Source organism: Mandrillus leucophaeus, unplaced genomic scaffold (genome assembly GCF_000951045.1).
Source record: "Mandrillus leucophaeus isolate KB7577 unplaced genomic scaffold, Mleu.le_1.0 Scaffold394, whole genome shotgun sequence".
Taxonomy (NCBI): Eukaryota; Metazoa; Chordata; class Mammalia; order Primates; family Cercopithecidae; genus Mandrillus; species Mandrillus leucophaeus.
The window spans coordinates 1525630-1539469 of NW_012104187.1; the positions used below are offsets into that span (position 1 = coordinate 1525630).

At 38.2% G+C, this 13840-nt stretch overlaps 1 protein-coding gene across 1 annotated transcript in view; it reads left to right on the forward strand.

Moving 5' to 3' along the window:
• The window catches only part of LOC105547676 (putative uncharacterized protein encoded by LINC01552), a 56255-nt gene that overhangs the window by 21780 nt on the left and 20635 nt on the right, over positions 1 to 13840 (forward strand). Inside the window, exons 5-6 of the mRNA XM_011991336.1 lie at positions 12612 to 12686; positions 12772 to 12832. Coding sequence (XP_011846726.1) covers positions 12612 to 12686; positions 12772 to 12832 — 136 coding nt within the window. The remainder of the gene's footprint in view (positions 1 to 12611; positions 12687 to 12771; positions 12833 to 13840) is intronic.

A 13840-nucleotide genomic window follows, 5' to 3' on the forward strand; every position in this document is an offset into this window, starting at 1 on the left:
TATATCAGAATTTAAATTACAAATTTGGATAAATGCTGTGAAAGAAAAAGTTTGGTATGATCTTACTATTGGGGTATATTTTACATATGGTTAAATGCACAAATATTAAGTGTACCATTTGAAGAGTTTCGCTTTGTAACCATCATGTAAGTCAAGGCATTGAACATTTCCATCATCCCTTCAAGCTCCCTCATGTCCCTTTGCAGACAATACATTGCCCCCATCACCACAGCAAATAAGCATTGTTTCGATTTCTATCACTACAGGTTAGTTTTGCCTTTTCTTAAATTTATGTAGATGGACTCATACAGCTTATACTCTCGTATGTCTGGCCCATTTTACACAGCACAGTGCTTTTAAGATTCACCTGTGTTATTGCGTGTATCCATGGCAATTGTTCATTCTTAAGTTCCTTTGTAATGCTGAGTAGCATTCTATTGCATGAATAAACCACAATTTGTTTATCCATTTTGCCTTGTTGGAGAAATGGGCTCTTTCCAGTTAGGACTGTTATGAGAAAAAAAAAAATCTGCTATAAACATTTGCTTACAAATCACTTGTGAAAGTATGTTTTAATATATCTCAGGCAGGAGTGGAATGGTGAGGACACAGGAAGTGTGTGTGTTTAACTGCATAAGAAACCACAAAGACACATGCATGCACATGCTTGTTGCTGCACCATTCACAATAGCAAAGACATGGAATCAACCTAAATGCCTATCAAAGGTAGACTGGATAAAGAAAATGTGGTACATATACACCATGGAATATGACGCAGCCATAAAAAAAGAACAAAATCATGTCCTTTGCAGCAACATGAATGGAGCTGGAGGCCATTATCCTAAGTGAACTAACACAGAAGCAGAAAACCAAATACCACATGTTCTCACTTATAAGTGAGAGCTAAACATTGAGTACACATGGACACAAAGAAAAGAACAACAGACATGGGGACCTACTTGAGGGTGGAGCTGGGAGGAGAGTGAGGATTGAAAAACTACCTGTCGGATACTGTGCTTACTACCTGGGTGATGAAGTAATCTGAACACCAAACCCCCATGACACGCAATTTACCTGTGTAAACCTGCACATGTACCCCCTACACCTAAAATAAAAGTTGTTTTTCTGTTTTGTTTTGTTTTGTTTTGAGATGGAGTCTTGCTCTGTCACCCAGGTTGGAGTACAATGGCGCAATCTCAGCTCACTGCAACCTCCGCCTCCTGGGTTTAAGCCATTTTCCTGCCTCAGCCTCCTGAGTAGCTGGGATTACAGGCATGTGCCACCAAGCCTGGCTAATTTTTGTATTTTTAACAGAGACGGGTTTCACCATGTTGGCCAGGCTGATCTCGAACTCCTGACCTCAGGGATCCAACTGCCTTGGCCTCCCAAAGTGCTAGGATTACAGGTGTGAGCCACCACGCCCGGCCAAAGATTTTTACAAAAAATAAACAACAAAATTGCCAGTACTCCAAAGTGACTGCGTCGTTTTACCCTCACACCAGCAATCTTTGAGAGTTCCACTTGCTCCACAATCCCACCAACTTGATATTGTTAGGTTTTTTGTTTGTTTTTTGTTTGTTTTGTTTTGTTTTGAGACAGAGTCTCACTCTGTCGCCAGGCTGGAGTGCAGTGGCACAATCTTGGCTCACTGCAACCTCCGCCTCCCGGGTTCAAGCAATTCTCTGCCTCAGCCTCCTGAGTAGCTGGGATTACAGGCACTTGCCACCATGCCAGGCTAATTTTTGTATTTTTAGTGGAGACGGGTTTCACCATGTTGACCAGGCTGGTCTTGAACCCCTGACCTCGTGATCCGCCCGCCTTGGCCTCCCTAAGTGCTGCAATTACAGGTGTGAGCCACAGTGCCCGGCCAATATTGTTAGTTTTTAAATTTTAAACATTTTAAAATGTTGTCTCATTGTAATTTTAATTTGCATTTCCCTAATTAATGACGTTGAGCATCTTTTCACGTGCTGATTGATCATTCTTAGGTCTTCTTTTTGAAGGATCTACTTAAGACTTTTTAAAAACTTGTGGCTAAATGCACATAACAGAAAATTTGTCATTTCAGCCATTTTTAAATGTACAGTTCAGTAGTGTCGCAAACATCCAAACTGTTCAACCAAATTCCAGAACTCTTTTCCATCTTGCAAAAGTGAGACTCCACTCTCATTTAAAACATAACTGCCCGTTCCTCTATTCCTGCACTTTTGTCAATTTTTAACTGTTATTGAGTTGTAGCATTTTGTTAAATATTCTGAATACAAGTCCTTTGTCAGATATATGTATTACAAACATTTTTTCCTCAGTCTATAATTTTTCCTTCTATTTTCTGAACGGTGTCCTTTGAAGGTCAGATATTTTTATTTTAATGAAGACAACTTAGTTATTTTTTCTGTGGCAGATTGTATTCTCTGTGTCTGTGATGATATCTCACATTCTGTATGTATTTCTTATAATATTGATCTTGTCTTTTTTTGTTGAATTTCACCAGTTCCGTTTTTCTAGATGAATTGACTGTCTGTGTATGAGTCTATTTCTAACCACACTATTCTTTTCCATTGGTTTATTTGTCAGTCCTTTTGCCAATATCACACTGTCTTAATTAACATAGCTTTCTAGCTAGTAAATCTTGAAATTGGGTAATGTAAATCCTTTTATTTATTTATTTTTTTCAGCTTTTTTTTTCTTTTTTTTGGAGACAGAATTTTGCTCTTGTTGCCCAGGCTGGAATGCAATGGCGCCATTTCGGCTCACCGCAACCTCCACCTCCCGGATTCAAGCAATTCACCTGCCTCAGCCTCCCAAGTAGCTGGGAGGCATGCACCACCATGCCCAGCTAATTTTGTATTTTTAGTAGAGATGGTGTTTCACCACGTTGGCCAGGATGGTCTTGATCTCTTGACCTCGTGATCCACCTGCCTCAGCCTCCAAAGTGCTGGGATTACAGGCATGAGCCACCATGCCCAGCCTTATTTAGCTTTTTTTTAGCCTTGACTTGAAACTCGTTACTTAACTTATATTTGAAGTTCAGAGGTACATGTGCAGGTTTGTTATATGTCATGGGGGTTTGTTGTACAGATTACTTCTTCAGCCAGGTGTTAAGTCCGGAACCCATTAGTAGTTTTTCCTGATCCTGTTCTTCCTCCCATCCTCCACCCTCTGGTAGGCCTCAGTGTCTGTTGTTTCCCTCTGTATGTCCATGTGTTCTCATCATGTAGCTTTCATCATTTATAAGAGAGAACATGCAGTATTTGGTTTTCTGTTCCTGCATTATTTTGCTAAGGATAATGGCCTCCAGCTCTATCCATGTTCCTGCAGAGGACAAGATCTCATTCTTTGGCATGGCTGCATAGTATTCCATGGTGTGTGTGTACCACATTTTCATTATCCAGTCTATCATTGATGGGCATTTAAGTTGATTCCATGTCTTTGCTATTGTGAATAGTGCTGCAATGAACTTATGTATGCATGTGTCTTTATGATAGAACAATTTATATTCCTTTGTGTATATACCCAGTAATGGGATTGCTGGGTCAAATGGTAGTTCTGTTTTTAGGTCTTTGAGGAATTACCACACTGTTTTTCACCATGGTGGAACTAATTTACATTTCCACCAACCACGTGTAAGTGTTCCTTTATAATAACATGACTGGATTTTAGTTTTTAAAATCTCACCTTCATTTATTTACAATTAATAGGCAAACTGAAACTATATGCATTTATCAACATAGGTGACATGTGTGATATATTCCTGGCATCCTGCTCTTTTTGTTGTTTGTTTCCTAGCTCATGTAATATGAACCACATTTTACTTGTTTTTATTTCCTATATTGTAATGGTAAACTTTAAGGTAAAATCAAGTACCCACTACATTTCTGAAATTATCAAAACCAAAAACCAAGTAAATTTTGAGTCTTAAAACACTCTTCAAGACAAGAAGGTATATGTGTTTTTGTTCTCTGAGCTTTGTCTCAGCCCTAATTTCATCATATATTCCCCTCTTCCTTCTAGTCTTCGTTAATTTACTCTTTGTAGAGAACCACATCATTATTATGTTATTCTTTTTATCACACGAAAGTATTTTTGGTTAATTACTTTCCGCTTTCAACTCTCCAACTACCTGAATAGCAATTATTTATACTTACATTTATATGTTTATGTTTAACCCCACCGGCTACTTTTTAAAAATCATGACTTCCACAGGTCTTGAGTTCTCAGTTTTGATTTATTTCTTATAAACTGGACCATGAATTTGAGTCTTTTCCTTTTGTTCTGGAGGAAATATTCTATCCACTTTGCAATGTCTTGACCTGACTAAGGCCAGTTTAATTTTTTGTTGCTAATTAGCCTGTCTTCCCCATTTTGGAAATTCGTATGTTGTGTTTTTTAACCTTGAAATTTAAAAAGATGTCATCAGGATATAAGTAAACATTATTTTATTAATTTCTCTTGAATAAAATGGGCCTCTCTGATAGTCCTTTTCTTCAACTCGGACATATTTCTTATGTACACTTTTCTTTTTCTTTTAAAGACAGAGTCTTCCTCTGTCACCCAGACTGGAGTGCAGTGACATGATCATAGCTCACTGTAACCTCAAACCTCTGAGCTCAAGTGGTTGTCTTGTCTCAGCCTCCTGAGTAGCTGGGACTACAGGTGTGCACCACCACACTTGGCTGATTTTTTTGTATTTTGTAGAGACAAAGTCTCACTATGTTGCTCAGGCTGGTATTGAACTCCTGGCCTCAAGTGATCCTCCCACCTCAGCCTCCCAAAGTGCTAGGATTACAGGTATGAGACACCATGTCCATTATGTACACTTTTAATGACTGCTGTTGTGGGATCTGGGATCTGTTTTTGTTTCTTTTTCAGAAACACTATTGTGGGTCAGATACCTATTTTTCTGTCCTTCATAGTTAATCACATTCTCTTTCATGTCATGTTATCCTTTTTGTTCTTTTCCTTGACATTTTTTGGAAACTTTTCTGGTTTGCACCTTCTTTCAAAGTTTCCTGAAGAGGTTTCAGGTATGCTGGGATATTGATTCTCCTTAGTCCTCCAAGTGGCAGGGTTTAGGGCATTGCTAGAGTAGCCTGAAGCTCTGATCCAATAGTCTAAGCCCATGAGCAACTTTGTCGATTTATCCCAGTGTTCTGTCTGAATAATGTGCTTTTATGTATACTATGGCAAACTAAACGCCAGGGAACATTGCTTTACATTCTCGTTCTATTCTCTCCATTTCACCTCTACTCCTTGCTATCTCAAATATTTATTTTAATTATTGCACAGTTAGTAATTTTCTCATGTTTTATGCTAATATCTTTGTCCTAGCCTGTTTCTCAGCCTATTCTTTTATCTGGGAGTATAGTTCCTCCTTAATCTCTTAATTTGGTATCAGGTCTAAGTAGAGAAGAGTTTATTTTGTCTCGAGTCTAAATTTTGTTGTTTCATGTTTTTTTGGATGCATGTTTTTCAAACTGTTAAATAACCCATGAATAAGAAACGGATGAATGAAAATACATATGCACAATTTAAAGAATGTTAATAACATGAATGCTCGCGTTCCCGAGACCAAGGCCATAACTAGATTATTACCGTGCCCCAGAAGCCCACCAATTGCATTCCTCTTCATTCCCTCCTGGAGGGAACTATTGCTCTAATTTTTTTTAAATTTTCTTCATAGTTTTATCACTTGTGCATGTATTTCTAAGCAGTATGTTGTTGAGTTTTGCCGGTTTTTTAAGCTTTCTAGAAATAAAAAATAAATAAATGAAAAATGCGTACATTGTTCTGTGATTTTGCTCCATTTTCTCAACATTATACTTCTAAGATACATTCATGCTGATGCTAGTGGTTGTGATTCACCCACTGCGAATATTCTAATACACGAATATACAACTTATTTACCCATTCTGCTGCCCATCAACACTTACGTTGGTTCTCACTTTTTACTATTATGAGTATTATTGCTCTCAACATTCTTCTAGTTTCACCTGATACACAGATACAGGAGCTCTTCCAGGTTTTATACTCGTAACAGAATTGCTGGTCATAGAGTACTGATAAGTTCACTTGCTATGGGTAAGCTGCTGTGATTGCAACAACAAAAACTACACTGACTTAAATAGAATGAAGGCTACTTCATTCATGTTACAGTGAAGAAGCAAGCAGCTCCAGGCATTACGATGCCCCATGAGGAGCAATACTCCATAAAGTGATACTCAGGTTCCTTCAGTCTTACTGCTCTGACATCTCCTAAGATATTTTACTCACCCACATAAATAAAGGTGGTCAACTTCATGTCCATGGGTTCTAGACTTTCTCCAGAAAGAGAAAGTCCAGGGCAAGAATATTTATCCTTAAGGATATGACCCAGAAATGGCACATATCACTTCTACTCATGTCCCACACGTCTGATCCTAGACCTAGAACTGCATCCAATTGCAAGATAGACTGAGAAAGGCGGTCTCTGTCTACGCAGCCAAATACCTCACTAAAACTTGGAGGTTATATTACCAAAAAAAAAAAAAAAAAAGGAAGGAGGAGAATAAGGCCAGGCATGGTGGCTCACACGTGTAATAACAGCACAGAGGCTGAGGCGGGAGGGAGGATCACTTGAGCCCAAGAGTTTGAGACCAGCCTGGGCAAGAAAGTGAGACCCTGTCTCTACAAAAAATAGAAAAAACAAATTAGCTGGGCATAGTGGCACGTGCCTGAGGCTGAGGGAGGCTGAGCTGGGAGGATAGCTTGAGCCTGGGAGGTCAAGCCCACAGTGAGCCATGATTGTGCCTTTGTACTCCAGCCTGGTCAATAGAGCAAGACCCTGTCTCCAAAAAAAAAATAAAAGAAGGAGGTTAGATATTGAAGGACAACAAATAACCTCTGTCACAGAAGCTAATGCCAGATAGTTTTCCAAAGTAATATTACTCTGACACTCTAACCAGGAACAGATGAGAGTTTCTAATGGTCTTCAGCACTGATATTGCCAGACTTCATCATTTTTGCCAACCTGTTATTGTATAATGCTTACTCGTGGTTTTGGAGTTTATGCGTATGTATGTGTGTTTATAATTTTTTTTTTTTGCCTTTTCCTGATTACTAATGAAAGTGATCATCTTTTTATATATTTATTGGCCATTCAGGTTTCCTCTTTTAAGTACTGCAGGTTTCAACCTTTTGATTCTATTGGTTTATTTCATATTTATTTTTTCATATTCTTTATATAACTTGGATACCAATCCTTTACCAGTTATATGTATTGCAAATGTCTTCTTTCAGTTTGTGGATAAAGTTTTTAATCTTTTTCTGGCATTTTTTAAATAAATAAATGTTCTCAATGTTAATGTTATTCTGACTTAATCTTTTCCTTTTTGTCTTTTCATTTTTCTCTGCCTTTAAAAAGAGTTCATCTAACATTTAATCACAAATATATTTTTCTCTATGGTCTTTAAACTTTTGGCTTGTTTTGCTTTTCATATTTACAGATTTAATCCATTTAAAATTGATATTAGTGTATAGAGAGGTTTACGTCTGGTTTCATTTTCTTTTATTATAAATAACCATCTGAAGTAGCCATTTAGTAAAAAGTCTGTCTTCTCCCTTTATATATAATTCCACCTGTCATTATTAAGGGCTCATATATATGAGTCTATTCTGACTCTATCTGTTTCACTGTTTTTTTTTTTTTTCCTGCACCAGTATAACACCAACTTAATATCTAAATCTTATCTGATAAGGCTAACGCTTCTGCTCTGTTTTGCAAGAGTGCCTCAGCTTTATTGGATCTTTGCATTTCCATGTAAATTTTAGAATCAGATTGTCAATATTCACAGAAAAAAAAAACAAAAGAAACAAAACAAAACAAATTTTATTGGTATTTCAGTTAGAATTATGTTAAATCTACAGTTCAATTTAGGCACAATTGGCATCTTTATCATTGCGTCTTCTAATCTGTAAATATGTTATATATTTTATTTAGGTATTATTTCAATAGAGTTTTATAACTCTATAGAAGTCTTGAAAGTACCTTTTTTTAGATGTAATCTTAGGTACCTTGTATTTTTATGCTATTATATTTAGATGATTTGCATATTACTTTAAGTAGTTTGTAGTCAGTTTTTGCTTTATGTAATTTTAGTCTGTATTATTAGATACTTACTATTTTATAATCGTGTCTTCCTGGTAAATTGAACATTTTACCATTATGTAATGACAAACTTTATCTCTACAAATGCTTTTTGCCTTAAAGTCTGTTTTGGCTTTATATTACTAGAGCTACCTGCACTTTTGGTAGGTTATTATTTTCTTGGCATATCTTTCAGCCTTTTGTATGCTTCTGCTTTGGATATGACTCTTTTATACAGCATACAGCTAGTTTTAAACTTTGTTCTTAATCTAGTTGGACAATCTTTGTCTTTTAACTGGGGCATTTAGCCCATTTAATTTTATTGTAATCACAAATACATTTGGCTTTAATTATACCTTGTTATTTTATGTTTTATATTTGTCTCTATTTTGTATGTGTTTTTCTCCTTCTTTACATTTTTGAATTGGTTATTTTTTTTCTCATTTTTTTTTAAAAATTTCTAAACTCTTGTTTCTATTAAGAAAGGTTAAATTACCTCTATGTGTTTACAGTGGTGAACAATAAAAGTCCTTTGGGCAATTAAATTTCAACTACCACTCTCTGTCAGTATATAATGCTGTTGTCATCTATTTTAACTCTACCTTGTCTTCTTAATCTTCATAGCACATTATTATTATTGGTGCATTTGATTAATATTTGTTTAGCTTTACTTACGTATTTACCACTTTATTTGCAATACCTTCTTACATCTCAGACCCTCCATCTGAGATCACTTTTCTTCTACATGAAGTACATGCATTAGAAGTTTCTCTTTTTTTTGAGACGGAGTCTCGCTCTGTCACCCAGGCTGGAGTGCAGTGGCGCAATCTTGGCTCACAGCAACCTCTGCCTCCCGGGTTCAAGCAATTTTCCTGCGTCAGCCTCCCGAGTAGCTGGGACTACAGGTGCCTGCCACCACTCCTGGCTAATTTTTGTATTCTTAATAGAGACAGGGTTTCACCATGTTGGCTAGGATGGTCTCAAACTCCTGACCTCAGGTGATCTGCCCGCCTGGGCCTCCCAAAGTGCTGGGATTACAGGCATAAGCCACCGTGCCTGACCTAGAATTTTCTTTAGTGGGGATCTGCTGGAGGCCAACACTTTCAGTGATCACTTGACAGAAAATGTCTTTGGTTTTGCCCCTGTTATTGAAAGATATTTTCTCTAGGTGTAAAATTCTAGATTTATGATACTTTCTCTTTGCACATTGAACATACCATTCCACTGTCTTCTAGATTCCATTGTGGTATGGTTTGGCTGTATCCCCACCCAAATCTCATTTTTTTTTTTTTTTGAGATGGAGTTCCACTCTTGTCGCCCAGGCTGGAGTGCAATGGCACGATCTCGGCTCACTGCAACCTCTGCCTCCCGGGTTCAAGTGATTCTCCTACCTCACACCCTGAGTAGCTGGGATTACAGGCACTTGCCACTACGCCCAGCTAATTTTTGTGTTTTTAGTAGAGATGGGGTTTCACCATGTTGGCCAGGATGGTCTGAATCTCTTGACTTCGTGAATCGCCTGCCTCAGACTCCCAAAGTGCTGGGATTGCACGCGTGAGCCACCGCGCCCGGCCCCAAATCTCTTCTTGACTTTCCGTGTGTTATGGGAGGGACCCAGCGGGAGGTAATTCAGTCATGGGGCGGGTCTTTCCCGTGCTGTTCTCGTGATAATGAATAAGTCTCACAAGATCTGAAGGTTATATAAAGGGGATTTCCCTGCACGAGCGCGCCTCTTTGCCTGCCGCCTTCCACATAAGATGTGACTTGCTCCTCCTGGCCTTCCACCATGATTGTGAGACTTTCGCAGCCACGTGGAACTGTAAGTCCAATTAAACCTCTTTCCTTTGTAAAGTCTCCGGTATGTCTTTATCAGCAACATGAGAACAGACTAATACACATTGTTAGCATTGGAATGTTGCTATCTCTTTAACTGTGACTTTCTTAACATTGATCTGTCTCTCGTCTTTAGCTGCTTTTAAGGTCTCTTTCTTCAGTGTTCTGCATTTTTACTATGATGTGTCTAGTTGTGAATTTCTTTTTGTTTATTCTGTTTGAAATTTATCAGGATTCTTGAAAGTTGAGGTCAGTTTGTTTCATCAGTTCTGGAAAGTGTTCAGTTCTTAACTCTATATTTTGCCATACTCCTATTCTTTTCTGTCTTCTACTCTGACCAAATGAGGTTTTACCTTTTCCCTCTATCCTTCGTATTGCTATTGCTTAGCCTTTATATTTGACATCACTTTGTCTCTCTGAGTTGCATCCTTGATAATATGTTTCATTCTCTCTTGCAATTTATTATTATTTTCACAGATGTATAATTTTTCCGCTAAAATTGGCCTCTTGATTTTCATTTCAATTATTATATTTATAATTTTTCTAAAAAATAGAAATAAATTTTGTTTGCTTTTTTAAATATGCAAACAAATTATTCATCATCAAGCTTCTACGTTTTATTTCTTGAAACATATTAAACATACTTATTTTATATTCTATGACTGAGAATTTCTATATTTGAAGTTTTAGAGACTCTGGTTCTACTATCTTGTTTATGCTAGCAACTACTCATGATGTATATACAGATTTTTGACAATGAACTGCTCACTTTCCTTGGAACCTTATTTATAAAAATTCTCTGAGGACTCGGCTGAAGAGGAATTTTTCCATAAAAGGTTTAAATGTGCTTCTTTCCATTGCCATGAACACCATTATTCTGGAATTAGTTAAATTAATTTTTTTAGCATATTACTTTTCAGACCACCTTGTGAATTCAGCTGGCAAATGGCATGGGCTAGTAATGGTTAGGAATTCACAGGAGGGTGTTTTTTGTTTGTTTTTTTGTGTGTGTGTTTTGTTTTGTTTTGTTTTGTTTTGTTTTGAGACGGAGTCTCGCTCTGTCGCCCTGGCTGGAGTGCAGTGGTGTAATCTCCACTCACTGCAAGCTCCACCTCACGAGTTCACACCATTCATCTGCCTCAGCCTCCAGAGTAGCAGGGACTACAAGTACCCTCTACCACGCCGGGCTAATTTTTTGTATTTTTAGTAGAGATGGGGTTTCACTGTGTTAGCCAGAATGATCTCGATCTCCTGACCTCGTGATCCACCTGCCTTGGCCTCCCAAAGTGCTGGGATTACAGGCGTGAGCCACTGCGCCCAGCAAAGGAGGGTTTTTTTTTAATGGTATTCAACTAGTTGCCAACCTTAGAAGCAGGCATTTTCCTTGCAAACTGCTTGGGGGAGCCTCACTTGAGGTAGTATTTTACCTTTACTCTGGTTATAGCATTACAGTCCCACCCGTACAGTGGGGTGGGAGTGTCTTGTTAAATTCCACACCTTAGGTGTACCCTGAGTTGTATCCTGTCCTCCCAAGTCATAGGAACCTTTGACAACTCATGCACATATTCAGAAAGTTTGGCAAATGCCCTCCAAGTCAATGAGAGCTCCAGGGTGGAAGTCCTGGGTTTCCATCTTCTCTTGGTCTAGGACCTGAGTATTCCTACTTGCCTGCTTGCTTTATTTATTTATTTATTTTTGAGACAAGGTCTTACTCTTTCACCCAGGCTAGAGTGCAGTGGCACAATCACTGCTCACTGCAGCCTCGACCTCCTGGGTTCAAGTCATTCTCCCGCCTCAGCTCCCCTAGCCCCCTCAAGTAACTGGGACTACAGGCATGTGCCACCACACCTGGCTAACTTTTGTAGTTTTTGTAGAGACGAGGTTTTGTCATGTTACCCAGGCTGGTCTCAAACTCCTGGACTCAAGCGATCCTCCCACCTCGACCTCCCAAAATGCTGGGATTACAGGTATGAGCCACCATGCCTGGACCCTGCGTTTTTCATCAGCTTACAGCAACACTGAAAAATATAAGAAATGAAAGTCTTATTTGGATTTAAGTTCTATGTCTGTGTTTTATTCACAGGTAATCTTTCCATACCACATCCAAAAGTCCTTTGCATTTCATTTCAGCCTATTCATTTCCAGAGTCATCTGTCTACATTTCCTTGAATCCATATATTCTTATACTCCATTGTCCCAGCCAAAAGCCTTAAGGAGATTTTCATCTAGATCTCATAATACATCATTTCTAGAAGTATGTGCTTCCTTTAATTTCAGGAAACTTTTCTTTAACTTGGGAATCAGGACACCATTGCTGTAGCTTCTAGTAACTAGGAGGTGGTGGGGATGCCCTTGTAGCTTCCAAACAGTTGCAAGTAGTAAGTCTCAATTGTAGGGACAACCAAAAGGAAGTCGAGTCAGAAGAGATACTAAGGAAAATAGTTTTCTTAAATTTTCTTTCAAAGTGGGCTGAAGAAGAAAGAGACTGTATCCCATTGGAATAAAGAAAAGGATTTCCCCAGCCATATTTGAGCAAATAAGTGACAAGCATAGTTTCCATATCTTGGTCAACTAAAGGCTGGAGAACATTAACGTCCATTTGATTTGACTATTATTTCCTCCTGATAACACAGTACATATCTTTTGTGTCTTTCAGAAAGTAAAACCCTTATTAGTGCAATCTAGAACAACCGTAACAGGTACTTCCTCTTCAAGTCATTGTACATCTTCAGTAAGTAGCTTATTTCTCTCTCTTAAATATTTACTGAGTTAATATTATTCAACTTAAGTAATGAAAGTTTTTGATTCACTTACAGGTAGACAGTAAGCATGTGGATGTAGTCAGTGATCAGGCATCTCTTCAACTTTCACCAAAAGGTAAGAATCTTTTTGTTGGAAATGAGGTTCACACCAGAACGGCTACTTAGTCTAGATTAACTTTGCTTTTCTTTTGTACCCTGAGGTATTTGGTATTCTGGGCAAATGCATGACTTTTTTCAGCCAATTTATAAAATTATTGCACAGATAAACTGAATAAAAGAATCCTAATATATACTTCTGACTACTGATCACTGCTAATTGAAAATCAATCTATGCAAGGCCCAATGGCTCTTGCCTGTAATCCTAGCACTTTTGAAGGCTGAGGGAGGATCACTTGAAACCAGGAGTTTCAGATCAGCCTAGGCAACATAAAAGACTACCTCTACAAAAAAAAAAAAAAAAAAAAAAAAAAAATTAGCCAGGCGTAGTGGCATGCACCTATAGTCCCAGCTACTTAGGAGGCTGAGAATTTGCTTGAGCCCAGGAGGTCAAGGCTGCAGTGAGCCAAGATCATGCCACTGTACTCCAGCCTGGGTGACAGAGTGAGACCCTGTCTTTAAAGTTAAAAAAAAAAAAATTAGTTTTACTTCAAAACCAGAAACCGCCTTAGTTGGAATCTCATTTGTTTTTTTTAAATTAAACTGCCAACAAACCTGAAGCTCCTGTTAAATTCCTATTTTTTTCCAACTTAATAATTACAAGAAGAGTAGACTGGGCCTGGTGCCTCACACCTGTAATCCCAGCACTTTGGGATGCTTGAGTCCAGGAGCTTTAGACCAGCCTGGGCAACCTGGCTGTCTCACCCTCCTGAGTAGTTGGGACAACAGGTGCGTACCACCATGCCCAGCTGATTTTTGTTTGCTTGGTTGATTGGTTGGCTTTTTTAGAGATGAGGTTTTGTCATGTTACCCAGGCTGAAATTATTTCTAAAGCATCTTAATGTACTCACATTTTATGTAAACATATGGATTAATGAGTTTAGTTGGCTTGAAATTTTTTTTAACTTTAGATTCCAGGGGTACATGTGCACATTTGCTGTGTAGATGTATTGCATGATGCTGAGGT